This window comes from Sus scrofa, chromosome 18 (genome assembly GCF_000003025.6).
Source record: "Sus scrofa isolate TJ Tabasco breed Duroc chromosome 18, Sscrofa11.1, whole genome shotgun sequence".
Taxonomy (NCBI): Eukaryota; Metazoa; Chordata; class Mammalia; order Artiodactyla; family Suidae; genus Sus; species Sus scrofa.
In genome coordinates, this window is record NC_010460.4 from 12445936 (window position 1) to 12469003 (window position 23068).

The 23068-nt window shown below is 35.9% G+C and overlaps 1 protein-coding gene across 6 annotated transcripts in view; it reads right to left on the minus strand.

Moving 5' to 3' along the window:
• The window catches only part of CHRM2 (cholinergic receptor, muscarinic 2), a 145176-nt gene continuing 131311 nt past the window's right edge, over positions 9204-23068 (minus strand). For 5 of the 6 annotated variants that reach the window (XM_021078515.1, XM_021078513.1, XM_021078516.1 and 2 more), the window contains one exon: positions 9204-14842. In XM_021078515.1, coding sequence (XP_020934174.1) covers positions 13395-14795 — 1401 coding nt within the window. In that variant the 5' untranslated portion in view covers positions 14796-14842 and the 3' untranslated portion in view covers positions 9204-13394. 6 annotated transcript variants of the gene reach the window in all.

The window sequence follows — 23068 nt, forward strand, 5'->3', positions numbered from 1 at the left end:
CACTAGAAGGGTATCAACATAGAAATATATACATATATTTCTTCCCTGAAAGGAATAAGGGGTTTACAATATAGGAATATTGTATTTTTCCTTTTTCTTTCCTATAGAATTTATCTATATTTTGTTTTTCAGCAATGACATAAAAGATCCCTGAAGACAGATTTCCCGTGAAAATATGCAGCCTGGTCATAAAGTGCTTTATATCCCACTGCTAAGGGCAACTAAGAGATGGAAATCACATCTTGGTTAAAATAGGAGACGCTGTATTGCTTTGCTTGTCCTTTATTTATGGTGTAAAATGAGTTTATCTTCCTTCCTCATTCTCTTTAGTTCCTTTAGTTGAAACACTCATGTTTTCATTCATAATTTTTGAGATCCTTTAGATTTTTCCTATATCATATTTTTAGGCAGAAAATAGATGAATGAATTTACTCTGAATTCTCTGAAATGCCTACCTACTGGTGTGCCCATTCTAATCCCAAACATACTCAGATCAATCTCAAATCCTCAAATCATATGAGTTCTCAGCAGCTGCTTAAAACATCTTAGACTACAGATATCAACTTTTAACTCCTAGTATAAATTCTAATCTTCCGTAAAATATTTTTGATGCTAATTTGTTTAATCTTTAGAATATTTAGAATAAGAACATTTTGGCTAAACCCACTGAATGAGACTTCCTGGGGTATTGCAGCTAGGAAATGGCATCATCAGGACCAGAAGCCATTCTCCAACAGCTGCCCTAAGGCTCTGTCCACACCACCAAAATAAAGAATGACAATACAGCATATTATCCACACCAGCACTACTGGGGTTGGAGATATGAGGCATAATTAATTTACATGATGGCAGCTGATGTAAACCAGGACTGAACCCAGAAAACCAAGTCAAATGGCTTCTGTGTGCTTGCTGCTTGTGATAAAACATTTGTAGGATTTGAGTCCTGGTTTAACTGCATGCCAGCTGGGCCTCTCACAGAGCTTCTAATTCCCCATCTATAAAATGGGTATAATAACAAATTCTAATGATTTTAGCTGGCTCTAAGTAATAAAATGCCTGGCATATAAAATGAATTTTATCTGTGCACAATTCCAATATATACGAGTATTTCAACAAAAAATTAAATTAAAGAATTTGAGCCATATCCAAATGAAAGAAGAAATGCATTTGGGGTGTTTCTGAGTTAATTCTCTGCTCTGAAGAAGTGATTCTGAAAGTCCAGACTTGTTTTAGCAGAGCAGCAGCTGAGCTGATGGGATACTGAGCACTCTGCAAAGTGCACTCTGAAAAGTTCTCAAATCTTTAGTCTCTCTAACAGTTTTCCATTTTAATAGGTGTTTTATCCGATAGATATAGAAAGTAAAATGGAAAATTTCAAGGGCAGAGCTAGAGCTCACACGAATTTGTATTGCAATTAGGACTTCGTCAACTGAGAAACATGCCCCAGTTGGTATACTTTCTCTAAGAGTGACTAGAATATGACTTCCAAAACACTAAGTGTGTTCTTACATGATGAGTGATATGAAAAAAAAAATTATTGTTGAGTTTTCAGATGGGTATAATGCTTCATGTAGGAATTAAGTTTAGCCCAGACACATCCAAGGACCCACATGTAATTGTTATCATCTTCCAAGTATTTATGGGATCACTGTTTCTTCAGCACTGAATTTGAAAGTTGGAATGTCTTCGTACACGTGCCCAAGAGACACTTAAGCCAACATTCCTTTGGTATGTTGGATATTTTCCATTGGTTCATGCCTCAGTTCTTATATTTGTGAATCACTTTCCATTAAATTCCTACTACCATCTCTTTAAATGTGCTCTTTTCCTTTTACAAATAAAATGTGTAATAAATACGTATATGATTATACAGACCTATATAAATAGATATAATTTATAGCACTACTCCATATATACATGGTTAAAAACCCTATCAAAATTACACTTGCTCAATTTATAGACTATAAAATATGTTTTCTTTAAGAACATAGTCTTCAAATATTTTATCATGTGCTTTGCCGTTATCAAACAGTATCACCATGGGATTTGGAATTCATTGCCTTTTTATATAGGATCTTTAAAAAACTAAGACTCTACAATATGTATTTCTTTCTAATGAATGTTATAATCCTTACTCTTAAGTAAAAAAGCAAAGCAGTGGAAACAAGAAAGATATCAGGTTCCTTTGTCATGACAGGTGTTCAAGAATCATTAAAGCTAATGGAACCGTACAATCCTAGTTTGCATGCTACATAAACTAACCTGTCCATGGAAAAGGACAGGTTAAAACTGACTTCCTCATAGGTATGTGTACACTGAATGTAAGCTTTAACTCCCTTTTTCATCACGTCTGAATTGTTCGGTAATTTTTTCCTTCCTCAGTTCCCCCAACTGAAGCTGGTGATAACACGGAGTTTCTCACACATTGTGTTCAATAGAAGCCCTGCTTTGTCTTCTGGTTTTTGGGCCAATACTTCATCATGTCACGTTCCCAGCTGCTGGCTGTGCCTGCTCATGTCCCCACAGGGCCTGGTTTAAAACAGAATGTCCGTATGTTCAGACCTTTTCTAACACTGAGGGCTGGTGTCCACCACCTTATGTGCAGTTGTGGGAGGCCTGCAAGACCACAGAAGGAACTGATGCCATGCTGTTCACAAACAATTACAAATGGAAACCATCCTTGACACACCTTTAAAATTTTTTTTTTTACATTTAAAACTATAATTTTGTCCTTTGTCCATATTTTTACTGTGTTGTTTTGTTTTGATATTTAAAGCATATGTCATTATTGGCAGGGATTTTTTAAATTCTTTTTGCTTTCTGGAGTAGCAATGTCAACTAAAACAAAAATCGAAAACAATCTCTAGGAAAACAAATTTTTATGTTTGCCTCTCAAAACACTTATAAAAATTACTTTTAAAGCAATGGTAGTAAAGACCTTAGCAAAAATACTATAAAAGAGATGAAGGAAGTAAACATACAAAAAAAAATACAAAGAACTTGGAAAAAGGAAAGAAACTCTATTAAATAGGTATTGCTATTCCTTTGAGAGAGCTTAGAGGTAAGACTTTTTTCCCTCACTGGGATTTCTCACTTTTATTGCTCCTGGTTTATTCTTAACTTTTATTCCTTATGGTTATTTTTTCTGCTTACATAAATTTTTTTTTCAGATAATAACTTCTATGTAGGGTCGAGAGAAAATAAAATGGTTTTATTTTGTCTTTTAATATCTGGCCTTTAAATGACCTCCTGTACTTCTTTTTTTAATAAACAGAATAATGAGAGTCCCAAGAAAAGCAAAAATAATCTGGTTGATAATCTTATTTTTTTTCTGTGAGACTTGCATTTCTGCCTTGTTTGTTTTTCAGGATACCAGACATTTTGACTATTTGACCATCCACTGCATATTCAGAGAAAACATCACCCTAAGGTTTTATACCATTCAGAGGTAAACAGAGCTACAAACCTAAAAAAGAATGTCTGAGAGGGATTTGGAAGGAATGTGCTCAGAAATTATCACTTTTGTTCTTGTACTCAGCCTCTCAAGATAGTGGCATCAATATCGAAAGCATCATACTGTATAGACGCAGACTGTTGGAGGGCACCCATCAGGAAGATACGTATTTATAGATGTGTCTTCTAGGTGTTAGGATGTATTTCCCATGTAATCACTGCCATGCACTGAAGAGATGGCTTTCAGATGACTGGGATGTATTGGTGGCAGACACAATGCTAAGACTCATATGATCTTAAAGGCTGAGAGAAAACTTTGTAGTTTACCGGCCATAGCACAGAGGAGACAGTAGAATCTTTTCTTCAATACCACTTGGCTGACCTGAGGGTTCAATGTCTTCTCTAACAGAGTGATAAATGTTTTTGGAAGCAGGAGAAAAGTTGTGCCTCTGGGCATCATCAAAATAAACCTATCCTTCTGAAACTATTTCAAAAAATTGCAGAGGAAGGGATACTCCCAAACTCATTCTATGAGGCAACCATCACCCTAGTACCAAAACCAGACAAAGAGTCCACAAAAAAAGAAAATTAGAGGCCAATTTCACTGATGAACATTGATGCATAAATCCTCAACAAAATACTAGCGAACCACATCCAACAATACACTGAAAGGATTGTACATCACGACCAAGTGAGATTTATCCCAGGAATGCAAGGATTCTTCAATATCTGCAAATCAATCAGTGTGGTACACCACATTAATAAACTGAAGAATAAAAACCATATGATCCTCTCAATAGACACGGAAAAAGCCTTTGACAAAATCCAACACCCATTTCTGATAAAAACCCTTCAGAAAGTGGGCATAACGGGAACCTACCTCAACATGATAAACTCCATATACAACAAATCCACAGCAAACATCATTCTCAATGGTGAAAAGCTGAAAGAATTCCCGCTGAGATCAGGAACAAGACAAGGATGTCTGCTCTCACCACTACTATTCAACATAGTTTTGGAAGTCATAGCCACAGCAATCAGAGAAATAAAAGAAATAAAAGGAATCCAAATGGGAAAGGAAGAAGTAAAACTATCCCTATTTGCAGATGACATGAAACTATACCTAAAGAATCCTAAAGACTCTGCCAGAAAACTGTTAGAGCTCATCCACAAATTTGGCAAAGTCTCAGGATACAAAATCAATACACAGAAATTGATGGCATTTCTATATATTAACAATGAAAGATAAGAAAGAGAAATTAGGGAAGCAATCCCGTTTACCATCACACCCAAAAGAATAAAATACCTAGGAGTAAACCTACCTAAAGAGACATGAGGCCTGTACTCTGAAAACTATAAGCCACTGATGAAAGAAATCAAAGATGACACCAATAGATAGAAAGACATACCATGCTCTTGGATTGGAAGAGTCAATGTCATCAAAATGACTATACTACCTAAGGCAATCTACAGATTCAATGCAATCCCTATCAAATTACCAAGGACATTTTTCACAGAACTCGAACAAAATATTTTAAAGTTTGTTTGGAAGCACAAAAGACCCAGGATAGCCAAAGACATCCTGAAAAAGAAAAATGGAATTGGAGGAATCATCAGGCTGCCTGACCTCAGACTATACTACAAAGCAACAGTCATCAAAACTGTATGGTACTGGCACAAAGACAGAAATAGAGATCAGTGGAACAGGATAGAAAGCCCAGATTAAACCCACACACCTAGAGCCAACTCATCTATGACAAAGGAGGCAAGAATATACAATGGAGAAAAGACAGCCTGTTCAATAAGTGGTGCTGGGAAAACTGGACAGCCACATGGAAAAGAATGAAATTAGAACACTCTCTAACACCATACACAAAAATAAACTCCAAATGGGTTAAAGACCTAGATATAAGACCAGATACTATAAAACTCTTAGAGGAAAACATAGGCCAAACGCTGACATAAATGACCACAACATCTTCTCAGATCCACCTCTTGGAGTGATAACAATAAAAACAAAAATAAACAAATGGGAGTTAATTAAACTTAAAAGTTTCTGCACAGCAAAGGAAACCTTAAACAAAACAAAAAGACAACCCACAGAATGGGAGATACTTGCAAATGAATTGACTGACAAGAGATTCATCTCTGAAATTTATAAACAACTTCTGCAGTTCAATACCAAAAAAAAAAAAAAAAAAGACCCCATCAAAAAATGGGCAGAAGATCTAAACAGAAAATTCTCCAAAGAAGATATATGGATGGCCAAAACACACATGAAAAAATGTTGAACATCACTCATCATTAGAGAAATACAAATCAAAACCACTCTGAGGTACCACCTTCCACCAGCGAGAATGGCCATCATCAAAAAGTCTACCAACAATAAATGCTGGAGAGGGTGTGGAGAAAAAGGAACCCTATGTTACACTGTTGATGGGATTGTAAATTGGTGCAGCCACTGTGGAATACAGTATGGACATGCCTCAGAAACCTAAACATAGAACTACCATTTGACCCAGCAATCCCACTCCTGGGCATCTATCCAGAGAAAACCACTACTTGAAAAGACACATGTACTCCAATGTTCATTGCAGCACTATTTGCAATAGCCAAGACATGGAAACAACCTAAATGTCCATGGACAGAGGAGTGGATCAAGAATATGTGGTATATACACACAATGAAATATTACTCAGCCACTAAAAGGAATGAAATACCAGCATTTTTAGCAACATGGATGGACCTAGAAATTATCATGCTAAGTGAAGTCAGTCAGACAATGAGACACCAATGTCAGATGCTATCACTGACATGTGGAATCTGAAAAAAAGGACACAATGAACTTTTTGGCAGAACAGATACTGACTCACAGACATTGAAAAACTTACAGTCTCTGGAGGAGACAGTTTGGGGGATGGGGGGATGCGCTGGGGGTGTGGGATGGAAATCCTATAAAATTGGATTTTGATGATCATTGTACAAGTATAAATGTAATAAATTCATTGAGTAATAAAAAAAAGATACACAAAGGTGAAAATTCTGTGTTTATATGTATGTGTGTATTTGTATGTGCCTATCAGTGTGCATGTGTGTTTATGTGCCTGAGTATGTATTATTGTGTATGTGTTAAGTTACTTCTATACTGCAGATTAATTACCATTCATTTTAAATAATGAAATAATGGATGATTTATTCTGACTACTCATATGAGGCAAGTATGTTTGTATATATGATCTGTGCAAAAATATATGATGTAGGAAATTATGTAAAGTGTGTATAAAGTATCTTTTATTGGAGATATTACAGATAGAATTTAAGCATCTGCTATGTGTATCTTTAAACTTTGACATAGTAGCTAATCTTTAAGTCAATGTATCAAAATGGTTATTTTTAAACTCGGATGTTAAGATCATGGCACTCAAAGTCCCAAGAGATAGAAAATATGAAGAGCCTACCTGTAAGCAAGCAACTGACTTTATGTCAGAAAAACTGCCCTTTCCTATGGATAGTATTTTAAATGTAAAGTTTTGCCATAAATATTAGATGCCTTGCCAATTATCATAATGCTTTGCAAACATTTTCATTAGACTATAAAATTCAGTTGTTTTAAAAGCGCGGTCCATATCAGCATCACTTGAGAATGTATTAGAAACCCAGACTCTAAGATCACAACTCAAATTTACTAACAGGGTCCAACAATCTGCAGGTGATTCTATAAATGGCCAAAGTTTGAGAACTGCTGACATAAGGTATGATGTAATATGAGCCTAGTCAAGATATTCACACCATCACAAATGTTAAGTACCTACTCTACAAACAAGGGCAATAAGGAGAGAAGACTTAGTATATTGAAGATAATTAAGGATAAAGTGAATTACAACCTTTTTTTTGCATTTTAGGGCCACTCTTGTGGCACATGGAAGTTGCCAGGATAGGGGTCGAATCAGGCCTACAGCTGGCGGTCTACACCACAGCCACAGCAATGTGGGAGCATGTGCAACCTACACCACAGCTCACTGCAGCGTCGGATCCCTGGACCTACTGAGCGAGGCCAGGGATCGAACTGATCCTGAATCCTCATGGAAACTAGTCATATTCGTTTCCACTGTGCTACAATGGGAACTCCAATTACAACTTTTTAAAATACAAATAGTCCATTATAAGATTTAAATTATCCACCTCTGTAATCCATTGCAATTCTTTCTGGACACAGACACATTTTATTTACTAACACCACCCCTTATCTTATTCATACTAAATTGAAAAGGATACCTATTTTTTTTTTTAAAAAAATCCTTAAACTTCCAAACACCTCCACATTTTTGGTAAATATATGGTTTAAGGATCCAGGTGAGCTTCTGGGTAAATGGTGCAAGTACAGCAGATGGGAGCCATTTTTTTTTTCTTCACAGTTTCCCATGACTTACAGTGTGTGTGTTTAAGAAGGCAAAGAGTAGATATTTTAGAATGTCACTATTTAATAAATATCTATCTATATTCTACAGCTTACCACATTGTGCTTCTTCCATTTTTGGTTGAAAAAGACTGACACACGCTTTAAAACAGAAGCTTCTTCCATGATGATTCCAAGATGTTTTTCTTGTCTCAGGATGTTCAACCACCTGGTCAGGAATAGCGTTTGATAATTCATCAATACAGTATTCACTTCATATACTAAAAGACGAAATGAGAACTTTTCACTGGAACAATAATAAACTAATGAGAACTGAGAGAAAATGTAACTTTCTTTTTTTTCTAGAAATGATTTTGGTCCACATAAGGAATAGGGGGCACTCACAAGAATGGATTATGGTGTAAAAGATAAAATTTGGGAAGTGGGTAGACATCCAAGAATGTCACACAATTCAAAGAAAACTAGAGTTCACTGAAAAGCATCTCTCCCATTTCATGCTCTGGTATCTAAAGACTAATGGAATCTTTAAGGTTTAGTGTTTATTCTTTTTCTGTTAAAATGCAAGCATCTCTTGGGACTGCATGCCCAAATGTCAGCTAATATCTTAACAGTGTTTGCTAAGTAAGGACTTGTGCTAATGAATGAAAGAAAATATTCTGGGGAAGGTGGGTAGTTAAGTGGGCAACAAGCAGCAAATGAAAATTCCTGTGAGAAAATGAAGGGCATGCAGAAAAAAATCATCTATTTTGTAATTTCTTGGAGAAATCTGCACAATCATACTACACTAAAAGTTTTTGGCATTTAATGTATGGGACGCTGTATTGGCCCCAGACTGAAAAGGGTGGCTTGCCATATACAGTGCTTGTATAATTTTCCTTGCTTTTCAAAGTGCAAACCATCTTGAAGGTCATCCTTTCAGTATGATTATTTTTTATTTCACAAAAATCAGTTAATTTAGAGGAGAGCAAAGCTGGATGTCAATGAATTGGTTGCAATCTCATCAGGCAATCAGACGTGAGATCAACACAGCTGTTGGAACAGAAACAGCCAGGAAGATTCTAGTTAGAGGCCTCTCAGGAGCACAGAGGCCAAAAGCATTATTGTCATGTGGGGTGACACCAGCAAAGATTTATTAATATATTCCTCCAAGAGATATTTAAAATCAGTGCTATGTTTTCAAAGATTATGAAACAGTGTAATATTTATATCGGTAGGGTCTTGGCTGTTTTGTAAAGTCTTCCTTCAAAAGCAAATACTATTTTCTTTTAAAATTGGATATATAAAATCTACTTTTGTTACTCTGAAGCAACATATACCATATTACATACTCAGATTTTGTGTATAATATATTTATTTGCATACAGAAATATGTATTTCTATTGTACATTTTATTACTTTATTTATAGAATATGTATATTAAGCATACAGCATATTCCAGGAAGATACATTAAATATGCACACAGTTCATGCTGTAGCGTGCACCCTTTTAAGAGAAGCATATTTAAGAGGCATGGTATTGTATATACATGCTGATAATACACTTTGCACAATTCATCCAGCTTTGGGTGCTTCCCTAATCTATTTGCAACACCAGTGCTGTGGTTGTTGAAAGGCATACTATCAAACAGGGGGAAAGGCAACTACCAGTGAACAAAGTAGGAGAAAATAAAAGTTGATTTCTAAGTATATGGTGCCATCATTTTAAACTCCCATCTCCCCTGATATCAGATCTTCAGGATCAAAAAAAAAGCAGTGAATGGACAAGGAGCAGGGGTATGTGGAACCTCCAGCTTTGACATTCAAACCAGAAAGCTTATCTTGTGTGACTTACTGTACTGAGGACTTTGTCCTACTACTTAGGAGCTGGCATTAAATTAATGATGGACTGGTAGAAGGGTAGTCACTTCTTTTTTCAAGAAATGAACTGGCTTTTTCACCTTCTTAAGCTCTTTTTCTTATAAGACCACTCTAAGATATTTACATTATTGCTTTAAGGAAAGAAGCAATTCTTGACAGATGTTCACCTTTCCAGTGAAGACAAAGGAGATGAATCATCTGTTTCTGAAAGAGGCGCTTAATGTTTTTGAGAGGAATAATAGCAGCTCCAATAGAAAGTGACCATATCAACTGCAACCACCTTACTGGCCAACTATTTTGATTTCAATTGACTGGACTCCGTAGCAATTATAACTGGACGTTAAGAAACTGGAAACAATGTGCAGTGTGCATGGTCTGGAGATTTTGGATATGTAGATGTGTCCTGGGTTCCCAATCTGTGAATTACAAACAAACCAGACTCAGTGGATGACCAGTGTGTCTGTATACACAACTGGTCAGTATTATCTTTTTCAAATAGGTGAGTAATTTGCATTAACATTCTAATAATGATACAAGATTATTTTCCCACTTACACAAAGCAAGCTCTAGAATCCCTTAAAAGGGACCAGGGTTTCTCAACTTTGGCACTGCTGACATTTTGAACCAAAATTTTCTTTTTTGTCTTTTTTAGGGCTGCACCCACTGGCAATATGGAGGTTCCCAGGCTAGGAGTCTAATCGGAGCTGTACCTGCTGGTCTGTGCCAGAGCCACAGCAATGCCAGATCTGAGCCAAGTCTGTGATCTACACCACAATACACCGCAACACCAGATCCTTAACCCACTGAGCAAGGCCAGGGATCGAACCCACAACTCATGATTCCTAATCTGATTCGTTTCCAATGCACCACGACGGGAACCCCTGAACCAAAAAATTCTTAGCTGTGGGTCTATCTTATGCATCGTAAGCCGTTTAGCAGCATTCCTGGACTCTATTCACTAGATTTCAGTAACCCACCCTCAAGTTGTGACACCTAAAAATATCTCCACATATTGTTAAATGTCCCTTAGGAGGCAAAATCATCCCTGGTTGGGACCCACAAAAACAAATAAATCCAGCAATAGTTAATGCAAGCTTTTGGATGCAGTCTCCATATCTTTCCAATCATCTACTAATTTCAATATTCTTCCCATTTTTCTGATTCCAGTTGACAACTTCTATGATGTGTCAGTCTATATTCAATTCCTTTAATTTTTGATGGTTTCTCTTTCAGGAAGGTTGTGGTGGATATGGTGAAGATCAAGAATAGAAGGAAGAGAGGAAAAGATGGAATGGCAGTGGAGAGTAAGAGCCGTCTGATTCACCGGGAGTTGGATTGTTAGAGACGACAAAAAAAAGGACCCCAATCCAGAATCCTGAATCCTTGAATCCGAAGCATTCATCCCAACTATAGCTGAATCTACATCATAATAGTACAAGTTAATAAGTGAAATATTTAGCCAGTCAATTGTGTTTACAGGAAACCAAACAGCCCACTTGGCTTGATGTCCCTTTTGCTCAACTGATACTCTGACTTGCAGAAACAACACAAAAATACATAAGAATTTGAAATATAAAAGTTTATGTGAAAGCAACTGCAAATTTTAGAATAAAGAAATCTGTATGAACTGATGCTATATGTTTATAAAGATTTGGTTGGGGGGAATGACCGAAGTTATTGAAACGAGAGGTTATTTTTACAAAGGATGTGTTATTTACAAATGTTGGTGATTTGCTTCTTGCTAATTGTCTTTTTTATTGTTATTTACCTTGTGCTTTTTGTTTCAGCTCTCAAAATTTTTGAGATGCCATCTGAGAGGCAAGTCACATAAAAGAACTCTAATTAAAGCACTAAAGCCTAATACTGACAAGTTCATCATGCACCTCACATGGATATTAATGGTCAAGATATCCTAAAGCCCATACATCTAAAATGCAACATATGAACTTCAAAAAGGTTTTAATAAATTTGATTGCTACTGATTGGGCCGTGTTTTAAAAACTTATTGGAAGACTATAGCAAATACAGTAAGAAAAAAAGTCAAGGAGTAAAAATAACTAAATATGAATCAATATAATCATATATTTATTGGCCAATAAAAAGTCTCTATATAGACAAGAGTCTATGTAAAGCCACCACTGGGTAATCATTCCTGTTATGATTTTCTAAGGTCTATAACTAAAGGAACAGTGGGAAGTGCCACTACCTTCTTTTACCTACCTTCTTTCATATTCTGCTGAGCTCACTCGGCCTGTTTGATATCCATGACACTTCTGCCATCAAGATTACTATACTTCTCATTGACAGAATTTTGGAGTTAAAAAATTTTAGGGAGAATTGACAGTTTGAGGAACACAAAACATGTGGTTTCAGGAAAGTTTTTTGAATTACTCTCCTTTTTTTCCTCCACAGGTTACAGAATGGTTATAAATCTCATTGGACTCTAAACTGGATATCATCCTTTAGTAAGCATTCTCTTGGGACTGGCCCAAAAGTCATTGGTGCCACATGACTATGTTTAATCCTATTTAAGATTCCAGATGAATAAAGCAACATCTTCTTCCTGCTGACAAAGACCAGGAGTTCATGTTTTACAAGTTAACATTTTATACATGGGTCAGGCAGATTCAGGTGGAAACATGATGCCCTTTCCACCTTCTATTTTCTTATCTCAGAATTCATCTGGCTTCAGTAAACTTTCTCCAACAAGAATGACCATTATTTAATTTGATGAAACCTCAATTTAAAAACGACTTTGGTTTTTCAAGCATGTTTCTATATTAGGTAGACTATTATATTCAAATAATAGGCTAGTTTAGTAGAAAACTGGATTGGTGAAAATATTTCCCATGAAGGATCATATGTGAACTAAATCCTCACAGGGCTGCATACCTCCAAAGAAGGCAAAATACACAGTGCGCAGGAGTAAAACACCCTTTTGCATGGCTGTCTCTGGTTGTATTTAGCAGAAGTCCTGCAGATTTTGCCCTTACACAATATACAAAAACCAATGCCATAATGAGAAAAATAATGATGTGATACGAGTTAAGATTTTTGGTTTTGTTTGTTTGCTTTGCTCTCTTTTGATGGTGGGAAAAGGGTATGGCAAAGAAAGATAAACATTTATTAGGTTGCAATTCCCCACAAACCGTAATAAAATTATAATATATATTAACACTCTGGAGTCCATTTCTACACCCTTTTTTGATCTTCTTTCTTCACTTCTTCATTGTATAATGGCTTTCTTTATGTTTAAGTCTCGAGGTTAGGTTGTAATTGTGGCATTTCATCCTCATATGGACACATGGTAACAAAAATGTGAACAAAAAAGAAAAGAGGTTATTATTTTTGTGTGCAGAGATAAAATGATATATTCAGAAGCCCTTCTTCAAGAGAGTATGAGAAACTACAGATCATTCCTTAAATCCACAATTCCAACACGTCTCTTTTATGGTCTCATTGCTCCTAAACTGGCAGGGTTTATAAGGTGCAAGTTTCTCAAATTGGAGCAGAGGCACAATAAGTGTCACTGTAGGGCTCCTTAATTGCACATTCCATTAATAAGACTATAAAGTGCAATGGCAGAGATTTTAAAACTAGGAGCTCTTTCATTCTTTTTCTGTTCCTCAAGCTCCTCTTGACTACCTTCCTTCTTTACAAAGATGTTTTACCTTGTAGCGCCTATGTTCTTATAATGACACATAAGAAGGTGTTTAAAGGTCTTCTTGAAGGTGGCATTACAAAGTGCATAGCAGGCAGGGTTGATAGTGCTGTTGATGTAACAGAGCCAATAACCAATTGTCCACACTGTGTTGGGGATGCAGGGTGCACAGAAGGTATTAATGAGCACCATGACGTTGTACGGGGCCCAAGTGATGATGAAAGCCAACAGAATAGCCAAGATCGTCCTGGTCACTTTCTTTTCCCGGGAAGGAGGCGGCTTCTTTTTTGCAGGCTGCTTGGTCATCTTCACAATCTTGCGAGCGACAATGTTCTGTTTTTCATCTCCATTCTGACCTGAAGAACCAACAAGCTCCACAGTGGTATTAGCTGGGGTGCATGAGTCACTTTTTTGGGTCTTGGTGACAATTTTGATGCATGTTTGCTTTGAGTTCTCATCTTTGGAATGGCCCAGGGAAGTGGAAACTGTGTTTTCATCCTGGGTTATTTCATCATCTCTCATATTAGAGGCAACAGCACTGACTGAGGTGGAATCGTTGGAGCTTTCTTTCTCCTCTCCCTGGACACAGTTCTCAGTCACAGCATCCCTGGGAGCTTTGCCATTCTGGATTTTGTTGTGCTCCAGGGCTTCATCACTGCCAGGCATATTATTGTTGTTCGGCTTCACTATTCTTCCTTGTACCAAACTTGGAGAAACTGGTTCTTGGTTGGCCACAGGCTCCTTCCTGTCCTTCTTAATCCTGCTCTTACTGGCTCGGGATATGTGCCAGTATAATACAGTCATGATGATCACAGGCAAATAGAAGGCTGCAATGGCAGTGCCAAAGGTGACAGCAGCGTTGGAAAAAAACTGTATATAGCATTCACCATCCTCCACAGTTCTCACCCCTACAATGAACTGCCAGAAGAGAATGGCCGGAGCCCAGAGGATGAAGGAGAGGACCCACGCAGCAGCAATCATCATACCTGCCATTTTTGTGGTCCGCTTGACGGGGTAGGTGAGCGGCTTCGTGACACAGAAGTACCTGTCAAAGCTGATGATGAGCAGATTCATTACTGAGGCATTACTGACCACGTAGTCCAGAGCTAGCCAAAGGTCACACACCACGGGGCCCAAAGGCCAGTAGCCAATCACAGTGTAAAGAGTGTACAGGTTCATGGAGAAAACACCAATGATGAGGTCAGCACAGGCCAAGCTGAACAAAAAGTAATTGTTGACTGTCTGGAGGTGTCGGTTGACTTTGATGGAGACCATGACCAGGATGTTCCCAATAATGGTCACCAAACTGAGGGATCCGGCGACAAGGACAATAAAAACCACTTCAAATGTCTTATAAGGACTGGTCAGAGCCAGGCCACTGTTAGAGGAGTTGGTGGAGTTATTCATTTTGTGTTCTCTACTCAGTAGCCAAGTAGCCAAATACACATTTAAACCTGCAGGGAAATAAAATAAAATTAACAAATATATAATATAAGCATTGCTTTAAAATATATTGGGTTTCTTTCTTCTAAACCACATTTTTTCCCCCAAATCTTCCTTCTTCCCCCTAGAAGTTCATTGTGTCTACCTGTTCCAATTCCTCACATAAAAAGCAAAGATTTAAATGGAACATTCAAAAGATCCTTTCAGGACAGCAATGTATTTGAAATCTGATGACATTCTGAATGTGTCATATTTAGAACTGAATATCTATTTGTCTACCTATCATTAATCAACTAAACTGAGCATAATATGGATGAACTGAACTAAATAAGCAAAAATTATACATGAACTTTCTGAAGTACCAAGAGGTTTCTGGTATAGACATAAAAATTAATAATCAGGAGGATAAAATTATGGGAAAAAGCATAAAACACATAATATTGAGTGTGTGACTTTTACAGTCAGTGGAACCTTTCTACCTGGTTGCTCTAAATCTTTTTCTTAATAATACTGGTAATGATAATAAAGATGAGATAATAGTGATATATTATTAACCAATGCATTCCCCCAATAAGACTTATTTTTTCTGATCCACATTTTACAACTGTGGTTAGTGTCACATAGTTGGCATATTCTATGTAGTTAGCAATAGTCCATATTCTGCAAAAGTTATTTATGACATGCACATTGATCTGATTATATCAATTTCCTGAATTTTAAAAAATCACTACCAAGTCTATTATCTGACTGTTCCTCCAGGTAAATCTTTGGTGCAGTAAAGCTGGAATTTTTATTTGTTTGGGAGAACAGGGAGCTGAAGCCCAGCATGATAAAGATATTCACATACAAGTCAAAGATAAAGATAAGACTATGAACTTTAGTTCGTTCAATCATTCACTCATTCACTTTGTCCTCATATACCTATTAAGCAACTCTGGATTAGGCTTTGTGATGTCCTCTGGCTATTCTGTGATGATTAAGACAAGGTCTCCTGCCTGTGACAAGCTAACGCTCTCATGGAAGCCATGGGTTGGTAAAGAAGCAACTATTAAACCTGAGTGTATTTTCTGCTGCTGAACCTGTTCAGCGTGTTCCCCATTTTTAGATAACATCACTGAAATCTGGTGACAATTAAGTGATCTTTCATTTGGGACATAGGAAAGAAAGACATGAGTTCGTCAAATGAGATAAAACATATTTCTGGGGAAGCAGCATTTGAAGGAAAAAGTAGCCCAAGTTGATAGAATGAATGAGAGTTGTGTGTATCAGAAAGTGTGCATCATTGAGAAGCTATTTTTTGGCATTTTGAAATTCAGAAAATCTCTATTCATTCAAGTCCCACTAATTACAAAGAAATACAGATGGGGCAGTGGTTTTCCCTTGAAATTCATGTAGAAAATGATTTGCTAAGCACCTTCATAGTACAAGCAGCATTTATACCAAATGGATTATTCTGCTTAGAAAGCAAGTTACCTTTAAGAATTTTTAAGAAAACAGTAACTTAGGAGGAGTTTGGCCTTAATAAACAAGACCCAAAACTCAGAAGCCATAAAAAAAAAATGTAAGTATTACATAATTATTTGAAAGTTTTGCAGAAAAAAAGTAAAGATAAAAATTGGGGAATAATATTTGTAAAACACATGAAAAAAGTTACGTAATTTCTTTAATATAAAAAGTTTTGAAATGAAGTAAGGAAAGACAAAAAGACTAACAATCTAAAACAAGTATTAAAGCCTAACTAGTGGGAGTTCTCATCATGGTGCAGTGGAAACGAATATGACTAGGAACTATGAGGTTGGAGGTTCGATCCCTGGCCTCACTCAGTGGGTTAAGGATCCTGCATTGCCATGAGCTGTGGTGTACGTTGCAGACGCGGCTTGGATCCCACATTGCTGTGGCTGTGGCACAGGCTGGCAGCTACAGCTCTGATTGGACCCCTAACCTGGGAACCTCCTCGGTTATGCCTCGGGTTTGGCCCTAAAAATGACAGAACACACACACACACACACACACACACACACACACACACACACAAACACACACACACAAGACTAACTAGTATTGGTATACTAGTAGATCAAAGGCAAGCTAAATGTTAACTTTTAATCCTGTGAAAAGACATTCAACCTTACAATTTAAAAATGCAAACAGGTTGTCATTAGTTTATATATAGGAGGTGGTTTAGTCATTCCATGACCTTATATCCTAACCCTAAGTTGCCATTCTAAGGTACCTTAAGACAATCTAAGTCACCCAAAGACAACTGTAACCTAGACTGATAAAATGCAAACACAAACAATGGGAACCATTTTTCCATCCACAGTTGTTAAAATTATTGTACATTATTGACTGGACTATGCGGGTAATTTTTTTGAAGGGAAACATCTATATCCATAAAAATATATACACATTTATAAAAACTTAAAAATACTTGTCTCACAATACTACATATAGGAAATTATATTTCAGCTATAGTTATAAAAATGTGCAAAGACGTCTACTCAAGGATATTCATTCAGACAGCAAAACAAAACCAACAAAAAAACCCCACCTAGAAACATTACAATAATTCATTGATAGAAGTTTCATCATACAAAATTTCTTAAGGAAGACGTAAGGAATTTGAATTTAGTCCGTACGTCGTGGAAGAGTTTGAAGAGTTTCAGCAGGCAAGCAGTTTTGATGGAATGGAATTTAGCGTATTTTCGTCCCCAATTCTCCATATCCTGTTTTACCCATCTGTGTAAATCCTATTATCATCAAGTTAACAGCTGGATCCATCGCTTGGCGTCCTGCCTCTCCTATACTTCATGCAACAATGGCCTGTCAACACTACCTCTTAAATATCTTTATACTTTGTTCCCATTTTCCACTCCCCTTTCCTTATGCTAGGTCCTACTTACTTGTATCCTTGACATAATTAGGCTCTTGGTGATATTTATAATCTTGCCCCCTTGCATCTGTATAGAAGCATCTCAGAACTTCCCTAAATATCCCACATTAAAGGCAATGACATGCAGTTTTCCAAACACAACATTGTCAGTTATGACTTCATGCTATTTTCCATCGTTGTCTCCTACCTTAAAAGAACCTCCCCAACATTCCCTCTCATTTTTCATCTGTCTGCCCCCTATTCAGCCTTCAGGCATCATCAATTCTATGAAACCCTTTAGAGAGCTCTTGGCCTAGTTTTTTTTTCCCCCATCTCTGCTTCCATAACACACCTTATATCATTTTATTTTGTTATCCTGATATTTGCTTGTTTGTTTAGTGTTATTTGAATGTCAAGTGGAAAACCAAGTTAATCATACTCCTCAGATCATACTCAACATGCTCACCAGTCTCTGCGAGGTCCTTCTTTTATTTTTACTTTATCAATAGTTTCCCTCTTTTCCTTTCTAATTCTCACATCCCATTACCCCTTATCTCCTTTAGAACTTCCTCAAGTTGCTTCTACTACTTCTCTGGCTAGATATGCAACTCTGGAAAACACACATTTTTTCCCTCATGATCTTAATTTACCAAATGATACCATGTTCTAGATGTTTTGTTTCATTTTATTTTTTTCACTCAATACCGTGTTTTTATGTTACTCCAGCTATTTCAAATAAATTTCTTCTAATCCCACAATGAGCAAATCATAACATCTTTTCTTATACATTTCTCTATTGATGGGTATTCTGGTTGCCTCAAACTGCTTGAAATAGTGCTGAAATCAAAATTCTCATATGTGTCATGTACTTGAGTTACAAATTTCCATACCATGTAAGACCAAGTGTGAGACCACTGGACCAAGGCAGGGGTATAACACTTCTTTTGACTACAGCCATGCTATTCTCTTGGATAGCTACAGCAGATCCTGCTCTGACCAGATTAGTCCTGTTTCTCAATAACATTTCAACAATTGTTATTATGCAACTACTTAATATTTGACAATTTCACAGAGAAGATTGCAGCTTTTTGTTTTAATTTCTTCTTCTCTGATTCCTGGAGAGGCCACATAGTTAAGTAGCCTTTCAGGTTTCCATTTCTGTAGATCCCCTTTGACGCATGGGACATTGGCGTTACGTGGTCTATGTATATTTCCTTTTCCACTAGCAAAACAATACATTTTGACTTCTTAGTTTTTGTAGCTCTACTCTCCAGCTTACTGCCTCAAATATAATTGGTGCTCAACAAACGTTTGTTGAATCAATACAAGATCAACAATTAATTCAACTCCTGTTTACCTAATCAGTAGAAATGTTTCAACAGCACTGCTTTGGTCATTATTCATACAACTGTTTATCACTGTAATTTATTTGAACTAAATAATTTCACTACTCCAATTGTTATTCAAATGATTCCTTATTAACTAATATATCAGTGGATCAGAATTCTGACTTGCTTATAAGCTTGCTTCTGTCTATTCATTAGATAAATTCATGACTATTTTGGAATACAGTTATATGTTTATCTGTTTCAAAATATTCATTTTAATAATTTGATTGAAAAATACCAAATACTTAATTTTCCCAATGTCCTTTTTGGCACCTTAATTTATTCTTCACATTTATGTTAATAAAATATAGGGCAATATTTATTTAATTTAAAAAATATTTGGGGTGACTTTCTCTAAGTTTAAAAGTAAACTAGCTTGATTTCTTATTTTACAGACTAAGAAACTGTAAGAGCAAGAAAGGGATTTGGTTCTTGCCATAACTTGTTCTATAATAAGGACAATTATTCTTCTAAAATTTTACAATAACAGAAATCTGCATGACTCTTACTTTATGTTTTTCATATTGCTTATTTGGTAGTTTGCTTTCTCCCTTCCTCCTCTTCCTTCTTCTTATTTACCATGAGCATGCTTTATATTTTCAACTTAAAAAAATAACAAAATGAATATAATCTTAGGACCCTAAACATATGTAATCTTAACATTAACAAATCTGTAAGATATACAGAGCAGATCATATTAACCCCTTCATCTGAAGAAGTAAGCTGAGGCTGTAAGAAGAGATTAAGTGAATTGTCATTGGTTTCAAGGTCAGTGAATAAATATCTGGAACTCAAACAAACATTCTCACTCTTCGGTTAGACATGCTCTGTTTCTCTCCTCATTTGAGAACTATACTTTATCCAACAGAGGTTGCTAGCTAAGACAGATTCCATTTGGGATATTTTGTAACTCTTACCTAGGTAGAACAGAGTAAATTAGTAAATGTATATAGTGTTAATATACTTAGTTGCTATCATAACCTCTAAGCTTTGAGTTATAATATTTGTTTATACTAAGGCTATTTGTGAAAAGCCTTAGTATAAACTGAGAAGCAAGCGCAAGTATTTGAAGGACGGCATTCCTCTCTCCCCATGTGATGCACAAGCTATGTAAGGACTGTTTCTCTTCTGTCCTTTCATCAATTTCTAGCCACCTCTGCTGTTTACATTTCTGTATAAGTTTTTACCTCTGATGTGGCATAATAGGATGTTATTAAATAATAATTGTTACATCATCAATGATATAACTTAATCACAACAGACTAAACAAGACGACCTTTAAAGGACTCAACATCTTAATACGGCAAGTGTATAATAATCCATTTGGTATTTTACAATGTCAGTTTATGACTAAGTCCTGAAAGGACTGTGGAAACCTATGAGAAAAAAAATTTCTGTCCTTTGTTTCTTCACTACTTTAGTCCTTACATGTAGCAGTGAGGAGTGTATCATGGTTTAATATTTATCCCGGCAAAGCTGTGGATGCTAATGTCCGCTTTTATTGTTAGCTGTAAGAGTCTGGTTATGTCACTTACCTTCTATGAACCTTAATTCTCTTTTTTTTTTCTCAAACAGGAATAACAGCAACCCTATTTTTCTTCTAGAAGTGTGGTAATAATGATTGTGAGATGGTGTCTCTGAACCATGTTAATAAATGATTAAGCATTAATAAATACACTTAATATTTACAGTTATTATATGAGTATTAATCACCTTTCTTAACAGTTACTGGAAAAATGAACTGTGTGTGTGGGTGTGTGAAATAGATAAATAATAAGGAAATGTGGGGTGTAGTGGTACTGCTACTGGTAACATTAAATTATCATTACTGTGAATTTCCATTGTGGTGTGGCAGAAATGAACTTGACTAGTATCCATGAAGATGTGGGTTCGATCCCTTGCCCTGCTCAGTGGGTTAAGGATCCAGCATTGCCATGAGCTGTGGTATAGGCGGGCAGCTATAGTTCTGATTCGACCCCGCGTCTGAGAACGTCCATATGCCTCGGATGCAGCCCTAAAAAGCAAAAAAAAAGAAGAAAGCAAAAAAAAAAAAAAAGGAAAAAATCATTATCAATCCTCTTAAGTTATTAATAATATTAAATTATCAATATAATAATATTGACGGTAACACATATTGAGCATGATTACTCTTCATAGCAACTCATGAGGTGATTATTATTATGTGTCTTTTTATAAATATTGAACTAAAGATCACATTAATTAAGCTATTGAGATTCAAACCCAGAGTATTTGAGTCCAGACTATGACAAGTATTCATTGTTTGCCTGAGGAACAGTTTACTGGCCAACAGTGGCCAGTGTGAGCTCCACAAGTTTATCCCTTTGACCTAACCCAAGTTCAAGATAAGTCCTTGAATTTGACAACAGAGGATCACTGTGTTCAGGCCAATATCGCAATTTTGGAAAGGAGATGTTCACAAGATAAATAGTATGTGAGGTTCTGCACATGAAAATATACGACGTTTAAAATTTAAAATGTTTTTTCTAAAAGCAATCATCAAAAACATGTGGATTGATCTCTAACCTCTTACAAAACTATTCACATCAATTACACAGAAGGTCTAACATTGACAATAAATATGTTTTTGAACTGCTACAGAAAAAAATGCTAATTTAAATGATTTTTTAAAAAATTTCTAATATATATTTGGATACACAGTGGAAAGTTGATATAATAAATGGGATTTTCTTCACATTCTTCCCAAGTCAGTAAGCAGGCTTGATATATAATGATCACTTTCAGAAGTACATCCACAACATAATAAGCTAATAAAAAATTTATCAATACATGAGCAGCCTAAATGCTAAAAGGCCTAAATGCTAAAAATTTCTGCACATTATGTTATTTAATTCTCACAATAGCTTGAAAATAATAATCATCTTTTCTAGCTTTGTAGATGACAATGTTCAGCATGCTGGCAATTACTAGGGTCAGGGTCCAAATTTAGGTATCTGATTCCTAGGGTCATACCAGGAAACACCTGATTTATTAAAAAAAAAAAAAAGCTTTCTAGAAGAATTTAAAAAGTCAGAAAACAAAGGAGCCCATGATTGACAACAAGTAGAATCAAGGGAAAGAAGACATATCACTGCAGAAAAGAACTTTAGAACAAGAAATCGAGAGGAATTCACATAAACTTAAATTTATGATTGTTTATATTTACTTAACTTTTGTTTTAAAAATGTAATCTTAGTTTACATGGTTTTTATAGATTTTCTAATTTCTGCTGCCATTTAAACACATTACCAAAAATGGCAAGGTTTTCTGGGTTTTCTTTGTCCCTCCCTTTCACACATTGATCTCCTAGAAGCAGCCTTATGATTGAGCAAATACTAGGGATAAAATCACTAGACTCACCAGTGTTGCCTGAAATTCTCTCAACTGATAGAGTAATAAGGCCTATTTTAACTTTTTAAGTTGTGTGTATAAGGACTAAACATAACAGTCTGTTCTGAGACTTAAAGAAGCTCATTTTGACAATTATTATTCCTAGATATATAGATTTCAGTACAAAAATAACTAGTTATAAAAAACAGGAAAAAAACAAGGATACAATTAAAATATCAGATACTATCAATAGAAACAAGACTACTGGGAAAAAGCAACTACTAGATATAGTTTCAGAGCCTTTCTCATTATATCTGCCTTCAGAATAAAAGGGTAATTTTAAACTGTGTTATCATCAATCAGAAAGTAAATGAAGCTTGCTTATTTTTAATTTTATATGTTTCTAAGTGAATATAATATATAATAAATAATAATCTGATAAATTCTAACTGTAAAATTTCCCTGACACAGAAGACATGACAATTGAGATATATAGCTTACATTCTGTTTTAGATTTCCACACATTCACACAATCCCACTAATCTGTAAAACTTTTATACAGGTATTTAACAGGCCTTGAGATTGTTCCTACATCAGTGATCAATCACTCCTGCCATCAATGGTGCTGG